The sequence below is a fragment of the Mustelus asterias genome, chromosome 3 (genome assembly GCF_964213995.1).
Source record: "Mustelus asterias chromosome 3, sMusAst1.hap1.1, whole genome shotgun sequence".
Taxonomy (NCBI): Eukaryota; Metazoa; Chordata; class Chondrichthyes; order Carcharhiniformes; family Triakidae; genus Mustelus; species Mustelus asterias.
Window position 1 is genome coordinate 145,290,392 of NC_135803.1, and position 18,421 is coordinate 145,308,812.

The window sequence follows — 18,421 nt, forward strand, 5'->3', positions numbered from 1 at the left end:
AAATTAAAATCAGGTAGAAAATGGAAGTCCCACCTTTGTACCAGGAGACTTTATAGTCCCGTGAATAGGAGCTCAAGAAGATTTCTAAAGTTAAAGTTTATTTATTAGTCACAAGTAGGCTTACATTAACACTGTAATGAAGTTACTGTGAAAATCCCCTAGTCGCCACATTCCAGCACCTGTTCGGGTCAATGCACCAAACCAGCACGTCTTTCAGACTGTGGGAGGAATCCGGAGTACCCGGAAGAAACCCACGCAGACAACATGCAGACTCCGCACAGACAGTGACCCGAGCTGGGAATCGAACCTGAGTCCCTGGTGCTGTGAGGCAGCAATGCTAACCACTGTGCTGCCCCCTATTGACATGTTAATTGGGACAGGAAATGGAATTCCTGATACCAAAAGAGAAAACGCTGGAAAATCTCAGCAGGTCTGGCAGCATCTATAAGGCGAGAAAAGAGCTGACGTTTTGAGTCCAGACGACCGTCAGCTCTTTTCTCGCTTTACAGATGCTGCCAGACTTGCTGAGATTTTCCAGCATTTTCTCTTTTGGCTTCAGATTCCAGCGTCCGCAGTAATTTGCTTTTATCTGGAATTCCTGAAAGATGGAACATGTATAGAACTCCTTCCTCAGGTGGGACATTCAGATACCTGTGAAGAAGATAAATAACTGGCAGCCCCAATTCAAGTTTGCCCATTTTTACAGTACCATCAATGATTAAAATGGCCATTGTAGAGTGCTTTTGCACCTTTCATTGGAAAGTTTACATCATAACTTAAATACAGTAATCAGTGGTTAGCACTGCTGCCTCTCAGTGCCAGGGCCGGGTTCAATTCCTGGCTTGGGTCACTGTCTGTGTGGAATCTGCACGTTCTCCCCGTGTCTGCGTGGGTTTCCTCCCACAGTCCAAAGATGTGCGGGTTAGGTTGATTGGCCATGCTAAATTGCCCCTTCGTATCAGGGTGAACTAGCAGGGTAAATATGTGGAGTTATGGGGATAGGGCCTAGGTGGGATTGCAGGCTCGTTGGGCCAAATGGCTTCCTTCTGCACTGTTGGGGTTCTATTCTACGATCCAGACTTTGTGTTGAACCTTTTGGCAATGCCACATTCCCAGTGCTGGAATATAAAGTCGTATTTCAATTTCTGGGTCTCACTTACAGAAGTGATCCACAAGTTTCTGCTTTGGGTAAAATCAGCCACTCAAGTGCAAATTGTGCTCAAGGCTTGTACTCATAGATCATAGAATCATCGAATCCCCATGGTGCAGAAGGAGGCCATTCAGCCCATCGAGTCTGCACTGACAACAATCCCACCCAGGCCCTATCCCTGCAACAATTACCCACTAATCCCTCTAATCTACACATCGCAGGACACTAAGGGGCAATTTAGCATGGCCAATGCACCTAACCCGCACATCTTTGGACTGTTGGAGGAAACCGGAGCACCCGGAAGAAACCCACGCAGACACTAGGAGAACATGCAAACTCCACACAGACAGTGACTTAAGCCGGGAATCGAACCCGGGTCCTTGGCGCTGTGAGGCAGCAGTGCTAACCACTGTGCCAACGTGCCACCCACTCATTTTAAGAAACATGTTGGAGGGAATTTTCCAGCCATTCATGCCGGTGGGATTCTCTGGTCCTGCTGCAGCGAACAGAAATTTGGCTAAACGCGGCAGGCTGTGAATGACCGGAAAATTCCGGCCGTTTTTATTTGCTTCGGGTTTCCACTCAAACCCATTTGGACATCACCAGGTGTCAAATCTTTCATGAAGCAGCGCCAGTGAGCAGTGTTCCGGAAATTAATTTTTATTTTAATTGTTTTTGCACAAAAATCTATTCCTCGTTTCTGTTTAAGACTTGGTAACCTGGAGCAGTTTGAATGATGTAACTGAAAACAGGTTTAGCATCAAAAAAGGTGAGATGTTTTCATATGAACGTCTGGTCTAACTCCTATTTTAAATTGTTACTGCTCAAGCTTGAAACTCTAAAGTGTTTTATGAAGCCTGCCTGAATCATAAGTTTTGCATCTTGAATTTGGCTAAGATAAGCGTGAGATGTTTTTCACTTCAGGTATGATTCAAGTGACCCACTAGGGAGCTTTTATCAAACAAAGTTTATTTAAGAATATAGATAACCTGTATGGTAAGAAAATTAGCAAGAACTTTTATCAATTACAAACAAGAAACAAACAATAATGACAATGCATAGCCCTTAACAAGGAGATCTACAATGTTCCAATCAAACCAATCCCATAGACAAAAGACCCTTTTCACAGGTTTATCACAGCAAAGACTAATGCTCATGTGATACTGGAAATTGAGTCCTTGGGTTGGAGAATTGAACACTCCCAGTCTTAATTCACTCAGAACAGGTTGAAGACAAGACAGCTTCCCAAAACACCAGAGAAGCTCTGGTCCAGCCCCCAACAACAGCAAGTTTTCACCCTTCAGAAAAGCCACAGAATTTCAGAACAAAACAGGGAGAGAGAGAGACTTCTCTTCCAGCTTGATGCTTCTAACACTCCAACTGCTAAAACTGAAAATGAACTCCTGTCACCTGACCTGCACACAATTTTTTCTTCCTCTCAACAATGACATCACCTAAGGTTGTGAGTATGATTTAAAAAGAAATCTCTTCAAGGTGCACTAACATCGCAAATAACGGAAAATGGCTTTAAAAATCTGGACAGAACGATTTACGAATTACATTGGTGTAGACCAATTACATTAAAAATATAACATGGAAAAGTTCTAAAATGACAAAAAACACACAAAAAAAAGTACAGCACAGAAACAGGCCCTTCGGCCCTCCAAGCCTGCGCCGATCATGATGCCTGCCTGAACTAAAACTGTATGTACTTACGGAGTCTGTATCCTTCCATTCCCATCCTATTCATGTATTCCTCTAGATGCCCCTTAAATGCCGCTATCGTACCTGCTCCCACCACCTCCCCGGGCAGCGCGTTCCAGACATTCACCCCCCTCTGTGTAAAAAGCGTGCCTCGCACATCTCCTCTAAACTTTTCCCCACGCACCTTAAACCTATGTCCCCTAGTACTTGACTTTTCTATTCTCGGAAACAGCATCTGACTATCCACCCTGTCCATGCATCTTGTAAATCTCTATCAGATCGCCCCTCAACCTCTGTCATTCCAGTGAGAACAAACTGAGTTTATCCAACCTCTCGTCATAGCTAATACCCCCCAGATGAGGCAACATCCTGGTAAACCTCTTCTGTACCCTCTCCAAAGCATCCACATCCTTCTGGTAGTGTGGCGACCAGTATTGTACACAATATTCCAAATGAGGCCAAACTAAGGTTCTGTACAGCTGCAGCATGAACAACCAATTTTTATACTCAATGCCCCGACCGATGAAGGCAAGCATGCCGGATGCCTTCTTGATGACCTTGTCCACTTGTGTTGCTACTTTCAGTGATTGGTAGACATGTATGCCCAGTTCTCTCTGCCTGTCAGTACTCCTAAGGATTCTACCATTTACTGTATAATTCCTATATGTATTGGACCTTCCAAAATGCATTATCTCACACTTGTCTGGATTAAATTCCATCTGCCATTTCTCCGCTGAAGTCTCCAACCGGTCTGTATCTTGCTGTATCCTCTGACAATCCGCTTCACTATCCGCTACTCCACCAATTTTTGTGTTGTCTGCGAACTTACTAATCATACCAGCTACATTTTCCTCCAAGTCATTTATATATACTATGAACAACTGATCCCTGTGGAACACCGCTAGTCACAGCCTTCCATTCAGAAAAGCACCCCTCGACAGCTACCCTCTGTCTTCTATGGCCAAGCCAGTTCTGCGTCCATCTTGATAATAAACGGTGGCCTTGCCAGCAACACCCGCAACTGTGAATGAATTACAAAAAAGACGACTTGCCTGATCAGCTAATGAGTGTGAAATCAAGGCTAGATTTCGGTTCAGAGAGCACAGCGATAAACTGGAAACTGCAACTCCCAGTGACCTCTATCCTGTGACTCATCAAAAAACGTAATAAATCTTTTGAATTTAACTCCGTATGACTTCTACAGAACTGAAGAGGGATACAAATGTCATGGATCATATAGTTGGAGAGGCTGGTGCAGGATAAGGGGCAGAATAGAAGCACTGGGATAAATTGGAGCAAAGGAGAAATTGATAAATTTGTCATAGACATGAGACATGGCGGCATTAAGGACTGAAGAAGGTGCTAATAGTGGCAAAAGGTAGGATAGCAGAATATGTTCACAGGAGAATAAAGGTCAGTGGGAGCAAAACTGAACAATAAGGGACAGGGGGCCATGAGGGGAGGAGTGGGTTATGTTGGGGCAAGCCAAGAGAATAAATAACAAACGAGGAGGGGGAGGTCAAGGTAGAGGAGAAAGTTCACCCTCTAAAGTTGTTGAACTCAATGTTGAGTCCTGAGGACTGTAACATGCCTGATCGGAAGATGAGGTGCTGCTCCTCCATTTGCGTTGGCCGTCACTGGAACATTGCAGCAGGCCAAGAACAGACAAGCGGGCATGAGAGCAAGATGCTAAGTTGAAATGGCAAGCGGCGGGAAGGTTGGGGTTATGCTTGTGGACAGAGCAAAGGTGTTTCGCAATATTTCGCCTTACCAGGTTTGCATTAGATTTGCTGTAACTGTACCATGATGTAATTATGTCAGCATGATACAATTTGATATCAATATATGACACTTGGTACAGTGCCATGCAATATTAAGACACAGTAGAGTATTTACCTTTCCTATAATGATACTTATTCACAACCTGTACAATACTTTGGATATGTCTGGTCTCTGTTTTAATTGTAATTTACATCGGGATTCCGATGCCGTGCCATTTCATGAACTATGCAAACAAAACAATTGGAGAACTTTGTTTGGTCCATTGTAATTTTGTGTTTCAATTAGAATTCTATTTGAATCAGGTAAAATGAAGGTGAATAACAATGTTTTTACACAGTAAGCTGGAACTTATATATTTTAAATAAGGAATAATATTTCTCTCAGTAACTGGCAATGTTATCACAATCACATTTAATTTAAATAGACAAGTAAGTCTAACCATGAGTATCATTCTGGGAATTATGTAGATAGTGGGTATAATAGTTTATTAGATAAAAGCAAATTACTGTGGATGCTGGAATCTGAAACCAAAAGAGAAAATGCTGGAAAATCTCAGCAGGTCTGGCAACATCTGTAAGGAGAGAAAAGAGCTGACGTTTCGAGTCCAGAAGGGTCTTCTGGAGTCACTCACCTGATGAAGGAACAGCTCTCCGAAATAAACCTGTTGGACTTTAACCAGGTGCTGTGAGACTTCTTTCTGTCCTTTAGGGAAGCCACATTTTAAAAATTAGTTCAGGTGATTTGGACTTCGCCGGCCAGGCCAGCATTTGTTGCCCATCCCTATTTGCCCTTGAGAAGGGAAATCTACTATCTTTACCTCTTCTGATCTAAATGTGACTCCAGGCCCTCACTAAGGTGGCTGACTCTTAATTGCACTTGGAAATGGGCCAGTGGGTTAATTCAAGGGCAATTAGAGATTGACAATAAACTTTGGCCTTGCCAGCAACACCCACAATTGTGAATGAATTATAAAAATGATGACTTGCCTGATCAGCTAATGAGTGTGAAATCAAGGCTAGATTTCTGTTTCAAAGAGCACAGTGATAAACTGGAAACTGCAACTCGTAATGATCTCTACTCTGTGACTCATCGAAAAACTTAATAAATCTTTCGAATTTAATCCATTCCCACCTCTCATCCTCTTGTGTGATTTACATCAATCCCAGAGGAATGTGGTGTTACATGGCTCCATGAATGTCAATTCAATGCAGACTGGGCCTGACAGGTCACCACTGGAAGTTACTGAGAGCCCCTAGATGCTATTTTCCCCACAGGAAAGGGAGAGGTAGTCACAGCAAGTCTCTCTCGCACACCTCCGGATTGTGGGATTTTCCAGCTGTTCCCGTCGGAGGGGTCTTCCGATCCCACTGACTGTGACCCCCCCCCCCCCCTCCCACGGGTTCCCTGGCAGCATCAGGGAGACAAGGTGCAAACAACAGGAAACTCGGTTGGCAGCGGTGGGACCAGAAGATCCCACCGCTGGCTAATGGTGGTCTACCTCCGCTGCCGCAAAATGGGGAGGGGGGGTCATGGTGGCACAGTGGTTAGCACTGCTGCCTCACAGTGCCAGGGACCCAGGTTCAATTCCTGGCTTGGGTCACTGTGTGGAGTTGACACATTCTCCCCATAGGTTTCCTCCGGGTGCTCCGGTTTCCTCCCACAGTCCGAAAGACATGCTGGTTAGGGTGCATTGGCCGTGCTAAATTCTCCCTCAGTGGATTTTCACTCGGGGATTTTCACAGTAACTTCATTGTTTCAATTTAAGTTTATTTATTAGTGTCGCAAGTAGGCTTACATTAACACTGTAATGAAGTTACTGTGAAAATCCCTTAGTCACCACACTCTGGCGCCTGTTCGGGTACTCTGAGGGAAAATTTAGCACGGCCGATGCACCAAACCAGCACGTCTTTCAGACTGTGGGAGGAAACCGGAGGAAACGCACGCAGACACGGGAAGAACGTGCAAACTCTGACAGTCACCCAAGGAGGGAATTGAACCTGGGTCCCTGGCGCTGTGAGGCAGCAGTGCTAACCACTGCGCCACCCATTGCAATCTCAATGTAAGCCTATTTGTCACAGTAATAATAAATAAATTCTGCCTGGGTTGGGGCGGGATGGGGGGTGTGGTGGGAGGGGTGGAATCCCAGCCATTAGTCTATCGCAAAATGGAAGAAGTGATTAATTTTGTAGGAAGAACAAGAAGAGGCCAGAGGAAATAAAAGATACAATTCCAAATGGGCTGAAGGAGCAGAGTGATGGGGGGGACGAGGGGACATTAGTGCATCCATCATTGCAGGAGGCGGGGCAGATTGAGAGTGCAGTTAATTCACAATCCTGGGCTTTATTATTTGAGGAACAGAGTACAAAACTGTGCCAAACACTGGCTCAGCCTCAGCTGACATATTGGATGCGATCTTATCAGCCGTTCACGCCACGCTCCCACTGCAATGAGGTCACAGAATTTGGTGTCCAGCCAAATCATCGTTCACTGCGGTGGGATGGGAAAATCCTACCCGCGGTGAACAGCCCGGTAAGATTCCGGCCATTGTGCCCACTCTTTAGGAAGGATGGGAAGGCATTGGAACGTGTGCAGGAAAGATGCACAAAGTGGTTTTCGGGATGAGGGACTTCAGCTACGTACGGAGAAGCTGCCGCTCTTCTCCTTGGAGAAGAGTAGATTAAAAGGAGATTTGAGAGAGGTGTCCAAAATCGTGGGAGGTCTGGATGGAGTGGAGAGGGAGAAATTGTTTCTGTTAGTGGAAGGATCAAGAACCACAGGGCACCGGTTTAGGGTGATTGGCAAAAGAAGCAATGGCAATATGAGGAAAAGCGTTTCTGGGCAGCGGGTGGTTCGGATCTGGAATGCGCTGCCTGAGAGTGTGCTGGAGGAGAGGCTTCAACTGAGGCCTTCAAAAGAGAATTGGATAATTATCTAAAGAACAAAACCAAGAGGAAATGGCCCTTTGCCCTATCTGGCCAAGAATTTCACAAGGCAGAGGAATATAGTGATCCTTGGAGAAAAGAAATGAGATTTCCAACACTGGCGTCTTATATTCACAGCAAAAAGCAGTTTCCTAAAATCTCCTGATGGTCCTGCTGTTCTCTATCTCTGGAATCTCCTCCAATCCGACTACCTCCTCCCCAACTCAACCCACTACAATCTCTGGCCTCTCATGCACTTTAAGAGCCTGTTTAAAGCCCGAATGAAACTTTTGATAACCTCTTCCCCACTTTTGGCTCAGCATCCATTTTGTCTGATGATATCTCTGTGAAATCAGTGATAGTTTCCACATGTGCACTGACAGGCCCGAGCTTGAACTCCCCACCACCTCCCTCTCTCGAGCTCCCTCCACTGTCTCAATGTTGTCAGACAACTTTTCTCCCAACTGCTAATAAATGAGCAGAATTTTCCTCATGGCCAAATGTTGAGAAATCGAAATCTTCAATCCTTGCCTCAAACTCCGTCCCTCTCCCTGACATCTATCCTTTTGCACCCTTAGTGCCAAACCTGACCATGAGATAAGCTTCTAATCACTCATCCATGCTTATGGGGAGGTGTTGGCCTAGTGGTATCATTGCTAGACAATGAATCCAGAAACTCAGCTAATGTTCTGGGGACCCGGGTTCGAATCCCGCCACGGCAGATGGTGGAATTTGAATTCAATACAAAATATCTGGAATTACGAATCTACTGATGACCATGAAACCATTGTTAATTGCCAGAAAAAACCCATCTGGTTCACTAATGTCCTTTGGGGAAGGGAATATGCCGTCCTTACCTGATCTGGCCTACATGTGGTTGACTCTCAACTGCCCTCCAAGGGCAATTAGGGATGGGCAATAAATGCTGGCCAGCCAGTAAACATGTCCTACAAATGAGTAAAAAAAGAAGTACTATCACGAAGGCCGCCTACTTCCATAATGTAGGCCAGTTTGTCCCCGTCTCTCCTCATCTGAAACTTTATCCATGCTTTTGTTATCTCAGGATTTGACTATTCCAACTTCTCCTGGCTGGCCTTCCATCTTCTACCCTCCAGAAACTTGAGATCCTCCAATGCTCCTCTGCCCATGTCCGAACTTGCACCAAGTCCTATTCACCTCATGCACGCTCACCTACGTTGGCTTCCAGTTAAACAATACTGTTATTTTAATATTCTAATGATTTGTCTTTTAAACCTCTCCCTGGCCTATCCCCTCCCTTTCTCTATAATCTAGCTCGTTTCCACCCTGGGTCTGAGATAGCTGCTCGATCCAAGGCACCATCTGTAGAATTTGCCACATGTGGGGTGGGGGTTACTTGATTGGCTGGGTAGGTGGGTTGTCTGGGTGTTTGTGCACTCCTTCGACTTTGCCTCCATGTGTTTCCAATGAAGCCTGTCCATATGCTTGCTGTCTTGTCAGATGAACCTTCTCCATTAGAGTTGATCACAGGTCTGGGATTCCCCGGGAGTGGACGGGGCCGTTTGGCCTCTTCAGCCTGGCCAGCCCCACGAGCCTTCAACAAATCTGCGCTGCTCTAATTCTGGCCTCCCAAGCTTCACGGACTTTAATTGGTGTCTGTACCTTCAGCTACCAACACTCCGAGCTTTGGAATTCCCTCCCTCGGCCTCTTGCTCACCCTACCTCTCTTTTCAGACACTCCTTAAAACTTCTGACGCGGGGCCAGCCAGACTGGAAACGTTGGCTCTATTCTGTCCCCACAGATGCTGTCAGACCTGCTGAGATTTTCCAGCACTTTTCTGTTTTTGTTTCCGATTCCAGCATCCGTAGCATGTTGCCTTTACTGCTCCTTATAGCCTACTTGTTTGACAATGCTGTTAGTCATCTTCCTCCAGTATCTCTTTAAGTGGCTCTGTGTCAATTTTTGCATGCTCCTGGGAAGCACTTCGGGTCATTTACCATGTGACAGCCTGATGTAAGTGCACATAAGTCTCCGTTGTTGTGAAGTTAGTGGTGTTACGTGAAGAACATTGGCTGAGGGTGGGAGCCAGGTGAATGAGCCAGTTAACTTCATGCGGGCGCAGCGCGAGTTCAGTGCTGAAAGGAAGCAACAATAACACCAGTGACAACTGTAAGCAATGTTGCCCACAGCTGTGGAATAGTAGTGGAGCTTGTTGGTTTCACAACAGTCTGTGCTGTGTGGGATCTTGGATTTTACAATCCCCCATTGATAACCACACGTGGTGTGTTGCTCAGCAGAGGGTTGTCATGGTGGGAAGGTGCCAGATTCAAGCTCTGAATGTAATTTTTGTTCTATCTCTTCGATTCTTGCAGATAAATGTGTTGGCAATGGGAATACTGAAATCATTTGGGATCTTATCTGCTGTACTTCAGGAAACATTCCAGGCTTCTATGGAACAGATCAGCTGGATTGGATCTATTATGTCATGTGTACGTTTAACAGCAGGTATTATTAATATGTAAGGCATTCCTCTGTAGTGTAGAAATATGATACATAATGATATAACATATTAAAAATAATACATTCGCATGCACACACTCTCTACAAAGTTGTTGGGGTATTCTTGCCACAGTGGCACAGTGGTTAGCACTGCTGCCTCACAGCGCCAGGGACCCAGGTTCGATTCCCAGCTTGGGTGACTGTCTGTGTGGAGTTTGCACGTTCTCCCCGTGTCTGCGTGGGTTTCCTCTGGGTGCTCCGGTTTCCTCCCACAGTCCAAAGATGTGCTGGTTAGGTGGATTGGCCATATATAAAATCAAATGTTATAAATTGGGGCGGCACGATGGCACAGTGGTTAGCACTGCTGCCTTACAACGCCAAAGACCTGGGTTTGATTCCCGGCTTGGGTCACTGTCTGTGTGGAGTTTTCACAATCCCCTCGTGTCTGCGTGGGTTTCCTCCGGGTGCTCCGGTTTCCTCCCACAGTCCAAAGATGTGCGGGTTAGGGGCATTGGCTGTGCTAAATTGCCTTTTAGTGTCCCAGAATGTGTAGTTTAAAGGGATTAACAGGGTAAATATGTGGAGTTATGAGGATAGGGACTGGGTGGGATTTTGGTCGGTGCAGACTTGATTGGCCGAACGGCCTCCTTCTGCACTGTAGGGATTCTATGATTCTATGATTTTAAATTGCCCCTTGATTTGATTTGATTTATTATTGTCACATGTATTAGTATACAGTGAAAAGTATTGTTTCTTGAACACGATACAGACAAAGCATAACATTCATAGAGAAGGAAAGGAGAGAGTGCAGAATGTAGTGTTACAGTCATAGCTAGGGTGTAGAGAAAGATCAACTTAATGCGAGGTAGGCCCATTCAAAAGTCTGACAGCCGCAAGGAAGAAGCTGTTCTTCAGTCACTTGTTAGTGTCAGGGGGATCAGGCCCTGGATAGGATTGTCGTCGGTACAGACTCAATGGGCTGAATGGCCTCCTTCTGCACTGTAGGGATTCTATGATTTTACGATTCTGCTTCTTGTCAATCTTTTTTCCATTATAAATTGTTGAGTCCACATTTATAATGGAAATTACTGCTTCAATCTTATAAGCTTATCCTCCTGCCAGTGTTTGCAATGCAGCACCTCAGTCCTGTGCCTCCCAGCTCCACCGACTGTTCTTCAGCGATACTTGAATGTTCCAGAGACCCGGGGGTAATGCTTTGAGGACCCAGGTTCGAATCCCACCACAGCAGATGGTGAAATTTGAATTCAATGAAAGAAAATCTTAAAATTAAAAAGTCTAATGATGACCATGGAACCATGGTATAAAAAGCCATCTGGTTCACTGGAGAAATTCCATCTTCCTTAAGGGAAGGAAATCTGCCATCCTTACCTGGACTAGCCTCCATGTGACTCCAGATTCGCAACAATGCAGTTGACTCCGAAATGGCCCAGTGGACAATTAGGGATGGGCAATAAATACTGGCCCAGCCAACATCCCATGAATGAATTTTAAAAGCACATCAGTTATGAAGAGAATGACTCCGTGTCTCTACATGGTGCTGGCAATCACTAGAACAAGGACATGTAAATTGAGCGGTAAATTGAATCTACCTGGATAGTAGCTGAAACCCACCTACTCAGTTTAAGACACCTACTTGATGTAGCAACTGTAGCCGACCTGACAGGATTAACAATCAATCCCTCAATCAACATCTCAAAAGCAGATTCTCCTCCGATCCTTATTGCTGCTTGTGGGAGCTTGCTGTGCACAAATTGATTGTTGCACTTCCTACATTATAGCGGTAAGCACACTTCGAAAGCACTTCATTGGCTGTGAAGCACTTTGAGATGTCGAGTGGTCATGAAAGGCGTTATATGTATTAAATATATATAGAGTCATAGAGTTTACAGCGTGGAAACAGGCCCTTCGGCCCAACTTGTCCATGCTGCCCCTTTTTCAACGACTAAGCTAGTCCCAATTGCCCGCATTTGACCCATATCCCTCTATACCCATCTTACCATGTAACTGTCTAAACGCATTTTAAAAGACAAAATTGTACCCGCCTCTACTACTACCTCTGGCAGCTTGTTCCAGACACTCACCACCCTCTGTGTGAAAAAATTGCCCCTCTGGACACTTTTATATCTCTCCCCTCTCACCTTAAACCTATGCCCTCTAGTTTTAGACTCCCCTACCTTTGGGAGAAGATATTGACTATCTAGCTGATCTATTTTATTTTATAGACCTCTATAAGATCATCCCTCAGCCTCCTACGCGCCAGAGAAAAAAGTCCCAGTCTATCCAGCCTCTCCTTATAACTCAGACCATCAAGTCCTGGTAGCATCCTAGTAAATCTTTCTAGTTTAATAATATCCTTTCTATAAGCAAATCTTTCTTTTTATCAGATTTGTAACAACAGCCTATCTGCTTTGACAAGCACCCGCAATCCCAAAAACTAATCTCGACCCTATCATTCATCCCCTGTTCTCATCAATAGGATTATTGTTAAAGAAATAAAGGTATTATTGGTATGTTTTTAAAGAAATTTCTCAATAAAATGAAACGAAAGCCATCAGGCTCAGAACATTCCTGGGCCTACTCCTGTGTTGGTGGCCTTTCCTCCTCAGTATGTTGAGGTCAGAGGTGGGGAGGGGACTTAATTTAAAGGGCAGAGGTGGGCATCAGTGAGAGTGGCATGATCTAAGCAGCATTACCCTGTCGGCTCCATTTATAGCTAGCTCTGTTCAGCCATCTGATCACCCCTCTTGAGCAAAACATTGCTGTTAAGATGTTTAGGGGGGTTCAGGACAGAGAAATGGCTATCTCTGAAATGGAGGTAGCAATCAGAGCACAGTGATTAGCACTGTTGCCTCACAGCGCCAGGGACCCGGGTTTGATTCTGGCCTTGGGTCACTGTTTGTGTGGAGTTTGCACATTCCCCCTGTATCTGTGTGGGTTTCCTCTGGGTGCTCCAGTTTCCTCCCGCACTCCAGAGATGCGCAGGTTTGGTGGATTGGCCATGCTAAATTGCCCCTTAGTATCCAAAGATGTTAGTTTAGGGCGATTAGTGAGGTAAAATCATGGGGCGACGGGGATAGGGCCTGGGTGGGATGCTCTGCTGGACAGTCTGTGCAGACCTGATGGGCCAAATGGCCCCCTTCTGCACTGTAGGGATTCTATAATTCAAGTCAAGGGCTGTGGAAACTTGCGACCTGGCCTGGGGTGTGGTTTGGGTAATTATCTATCTTTGCCGTCACGGTCAGTCTATACTGGGGGTGGGCCGCTGAGACTATGGAACTTAAAGGCTACAGTTTCATTATATAGAACATAGAACATAGAAAGCCACAGCACAAACAGGCCCTTCGGCCCACAGGTTGCGCCGATCACATCCCCACCTCTAGGCCTATCTATAGCCCTCAATCCCATTAAATCCCATGTACTCATCCAGAAGTCTCTTAAAAGACCCCAACGAGTTTGCCTCCACCACCACCGACGTCAGCCGATTCCACTCACCCACCACCCTCTGAGTGAAAAACTTACCCCTGACATCTCCTCTGTACCTACCCCCCAGCACCTTAAACCTGTGTCCTCTCGTAGCAACCATTTCAGCCCTTGGAAATAGCCTCTGAGAGTCTACCCTATCCAGACCTCTCAACATCTTGTAAACCTCTATCAGGTCACCTCTCATCCTTCGTCTCTCCAGGGAGAAGAGACCAAGCTCCCTCAACCTATCCTCATAAGGCATGCCCCCCAATCCAGGCAACATCCTTGTAAATCTCCTCTGCACCCTTTCAATGGCTTCAACATCTTTCCTGTAATGAGGTGACCAGAACTGCGCGCAGTACTCCAAGTGGGGTCTAACCAGGGTCCTATAAAGCTGCAGCATTATCTCCCGACTCCTAAACTCAATCCCTCGATTAATGAAGGCCAGTACGCCGTACGCCTTCTTGACCGCATCCTCCACCTGCGAGGCCGATTTAAGAGTCCTATGGACCCGGACCCCAAGGTCCTTCTGATCCTCTACACTGCTAAGAATGGTACCCTTCATATTATATTGCTGCTTCATCCCATTGGATCTGCCAAAATGGATCACCACACACTTATCCGGGTTGAAGTCCATCTGCCACTTCTCCGCCCAGTCTTGCATTCTATCTATGTCTCGCTGCAACTTCTGACATCCCTCCAAACTATCCACAACACCACCTACCTTGGTGTCGTCAGCAAACTTACCAACCCATCCCTCCACTTCCTCATCCAGGTCATTTATGAAAATGACAAACAGCAAGGGTCCCAGAACAGATCCCTGGGGCACTCCACTGGTCACTGACCGCCATGCAGAGAAAGACCCCTCCACAGCCACTCTCTGCCTTCTGCAGGCAAGCCAGTTCTGGATCCACAAGGCAACAGCCCCTTGGATCCCATGCCCTCTCACTTTCTCAAGAAGTCTTGCATGGGGGACCTTATCGAACGCCTTGCTGAAGTCCATATAGACCACATCCACCGCTCTTCCTTCGTCTAATGAACCTGGACAGGTGGAGGATCTCTCGGTGGGTGAGCATCTTGGGGATAGCGATCATAATTCTATCTCCTTCACGATAGCATTGGAAAGAGATAGGATCAGGCAGGCTAGGAAAGTGTTTCTCTGGAGTAAAGGGAAATACAGTGTCATCAGGGAGGAAATTAGACGGGTAAATTGGAAGGAGGCATTCTTGGGGAAAAGTACCGAAGGAAAGTGGAGGATTTTCAAGGAATGTTTGTCTGGAGCTCTGCATGACAACGTTCCGATGAGACAGGGGGGTGTTGGTAGGGTACGGGAACCGTGGTGCACGAAGGTTGTGATGAACCTGGTGAATAAGAAAAGAGAGGCGTACAGAAGGTTCAGAGAGCTAGGAGGTGTTAAGGATTTAGAGGAGTATACGGGATGTAGGAAGGAGCTTAAGAAGGAAATTAGGAGAGCGAGAAGGGGTCATGAGAAGGCCTTGGCGGGTAAGATTAAGGAGAACCCCAAGGCTTTCTACAAATATGTCAAGAGTAAAAGGATGAGATGTGAAGGCATAGGACCCTTAAAAGGTGAAGGGGGAAAAGTTTGTGCGGAACCGTTAGAAATGGCGGAGCTGCTTAATGAATACTTTACCTCGGTATTCACGGTGGAAAGGGATCTGGGTGGTTGTACTGCTGGTTTGCGGTGGACAGAAAGGATCGAGCATGTGGACATAAAGAAAGAGGATGTGTTGGAACTATTGAATGGCATCAAGGTTGGTAAGTCAGGATAATGTCAGGATAACTTACCTACCATTATTAAATTCAACATCTAGAAATTTGTTCGTGTGCACAATGCTAATTTGCAAGGATCCATTTTGATGGACTAATTTCCTAATTACTTCTGCCCCTTTAATTAGATCTAATTTTCCTTTGACAAGTGCTGCGACAAAGAGGTGACTCGGTCTTCGATTCAAAATGAAGTCTACAACAAGATTTGTGCGTGTAGGAAGGCAAACCAATGAGCTGCAAAGTAGTTAAAACAAATGCAATTAAAATCCAGCATTCTGGAATAAATTCCTTTGGGAATCAATTTACTCTTTGTATTCATTAAACAGAATCCACAGGAGAGCCAAGCAGTTAACATCAGTGGTAGCGATTCTAAAGTTATCACACCAAATAGTTTCTGCTTGGGCCTAGTTTAGGTTTGTAGTGATAATGTACCATTTTTCTCTTTTTTTCTGCCATTTTTCTCACATTCTTCTGGCTCCCTTTCTCTTGCTGTAGATCAGTGCCTGCTGCTTAGTTGTCCTCTGATATATTGCCCAAATGACCATCATTACTAGGGGATTCATGAGTGTTAGGAACTATAGTGAGTGTTCCACCATGGGTAGGGTTAAAGCCAGGCCAAATCATAGAGCTTTACAGCACAGAAAGAGGCCCTTTCGGCCCATAACGTCTGTGCCGGCCATTGATTCTAACCCCATTTTCAAGCACTCGGTCCGTAGCTTTGTATGTAATGGCATTTCAAGTGCTCATTTAAATGTTGTGAGTTTCCCATCTCCATCTTCCTTTCAGGCAGTGAGTTCCAGATTCCCACCACCCACTGGGTAAAAACATTTTGCCCCAAATCCCCTCTATATCTCCTGCCCCTTACCTTAAATCCATATCCCTGGTTATTGACCCCTGTAGTAAGGGGAAAGATTTCTTCCTCTCTATCCTATCTATGGCCCTCGTAATTTTGTACACCTCAATCAGGTCTCCCTTCTGCCTTCTCTGCTTTAAGGAAAACAACCCCAGCCTAATCAGCCTCTCTTCACAGCTGAAACGCTCCCTCCCAGGCAACATCCTGGTAAATCTCCTCTGCACCTTCTCTAGTGCAGTCACATTCCACAGGGGTGGCACAGTGGTTAGCACTGCTGCTTCACAGCGCCAGGGACCCAGGTTCAATTCCCGACTTGGGTCACGGTCTGTGTGGAATTTGTATGTTCTCCCCGTGTCTGCGTGGGTTTCCTCCGGGTCCCGTTTCCTCCCACAGTCCAAAAGACGTGCTGGTTAGGTGCATTGGCCGTGCTAAATTTTCCCTCAGTGTATCCGAACAGGTGGCAACTAGGGGATTTTCACAGTAACTTCATTGCAGTGTTAATGTAAGCTAACTTGTGATTAATAAATATGCTTTAACTTGACATTCTTCCTATAGTGTGGCGACTAGGACTGCACGCAGTGCTCCAGCTGTGGCCTAACAAGCATTTTATTACAGCTCACTCATATCCTCTTTGCTTTTATATTCTCTGCCTCAGCTAATAAGGGCAAATATCCTGAATCCTTTCATTGCTCACTGCACACAGTGAGAGGGTCGCTGACCAGGAACTGGACCAGACTTGATTTCTTGTTCCCCAGCCCAGGGGTACTGAGGCCAATTGTAGCATGCCTGTCTGAACTCTGTGAACCCTGGCTACCGAACATGGAATTGTAATTGTCTGACTGACTCACCTACTCACTGGAGTCATTGGTGGGGTGAGGGGAGAGTTAATGTCGATTTGATGCTGCCATTGGAAATACACCTGGGCCATGTTCAATGGAACACCAAGTGATCGGCACTTTCTCCCCCAAGTAATATTGTTTCGGACTTCTGTCATGTTTCTGTTCCAGGTCCGATTGCTTGTATATTCTGTGCAAAGATAGGCGAGAAGCAAACTGGAATTCTGGGAGCAGCCATGGTATCTACTGGATTGTTCTTAAGTTCGTACGTTGACAGAATTGCCTTCCTCTACGTCACCCTTGGCTTATTGACAGGTGAGAACAATATTTACCAAAATATTCAGGAGAAACATCCTTTGTAGTAAGGCTTTACTGGAAGACCCATTCCTGAACTCTTTCCCGTTATTTTCCCAGTGTAAGAGAGACAGATATAACGGGCCAAATTGTCTCCTTCCAGGTTGAATGATTCAATATTAAGGGAGCTACTTAAATATTTCATTTAGGGTGGAGCAGGAACTCAGATTGGGTGACAAGGCTCTGAGCAAAGCAGAGCAACATGGCACGGCCAAATCTTAACCACACTAGCCAGTTCCCCATCCGTTATAGGCAGCCCCTCCGTCACACAGAAGAACTACAGCAGAGAGTGTTGTCTAGTTGCAGTTCCTCGGGAACAACCCTTACTCGAGCGGAAATTCAAATTCAATCATGCTGCATTTGTGGCGTAAATCGGTCAGAAACATACCTGTGCTCTCATCAAATGGTCTGTGCAGGAGGCACAGAAGCAGCGTTTATCTTCCATCTTTTTCTACAAATGGGAAGTTATTTTCCCGACACCGCACCCTTCCAACCCCCTAATAAAAGCAAATTACTGCGGATGCTGGAATCTGAAACCACAAGAGAAAATGCTGGAAAATCTCTGCAGGTCTGGCAGCATCTGTAAGGAGCGAAATGAGCTGACGTTTCGAGTCCAGATGACCCTTTGTCAAAGCCTTGATCTGGACTCGAAACGTCAGCTCTTTTCTCTCCTTACAGAGGCTGCCAGACGTTCCAACCTCCTCTTGCTTTCTCCTTAAGAAGCTCTGAGTGCCGTGCTCCAGACATGTTGGAGATTTTCCCCAGCCCTTTCACCATCCTATTTTTCAGTATTCACCCAGTCTGTGAGAGTTGAACATCTAATATTCCTCCCTCTCATCCTACACTAGCTATCTTCATTTCGACAACACCATTACCATTGCTAAATGTGCCAAGGCGCTGCACAGGAATATTATCAAACAACATTTGACATTGTTACATAAGGATACATTAAGTGGTGATCAAAAGCTTGGTCGCAGAAATAGCTTTTAAAGGATGACATGGTGGCACTGTGGTTAGTACTGCTGTCTCACAGCACCAGGGACCTGGATTCAATTCCAGCCTCGGGTGACT

The 18,421-nt window shown here is 45.7% G+C and overlaps 1 protein-coding gene across 1 annotated transcript in view; it reads left to right on the forward strand.

Moving 5' to 3' along the window:
* Positions 1-18,421, forward strand: part of LOC144491683 (monocarboxylate transporter 5-like) — a 69,338-nt gene that overhangs the window by 37,959 nt on the left and 12,958 nt on the right. The window contains exons 2-3 of the mRNA XM_078209855.1: positions 9,910-10,042; positions 17,168-17,311. Coding sequence (XP_078065981.1) covers positions 9,910-10,042; positions 17,168-17,311 — 277 coding nt within the window. The remainder of the gene's footprint in view (positions 1-9,909; positions 10,043-17,167; positions 17,312-18,421) is intronic.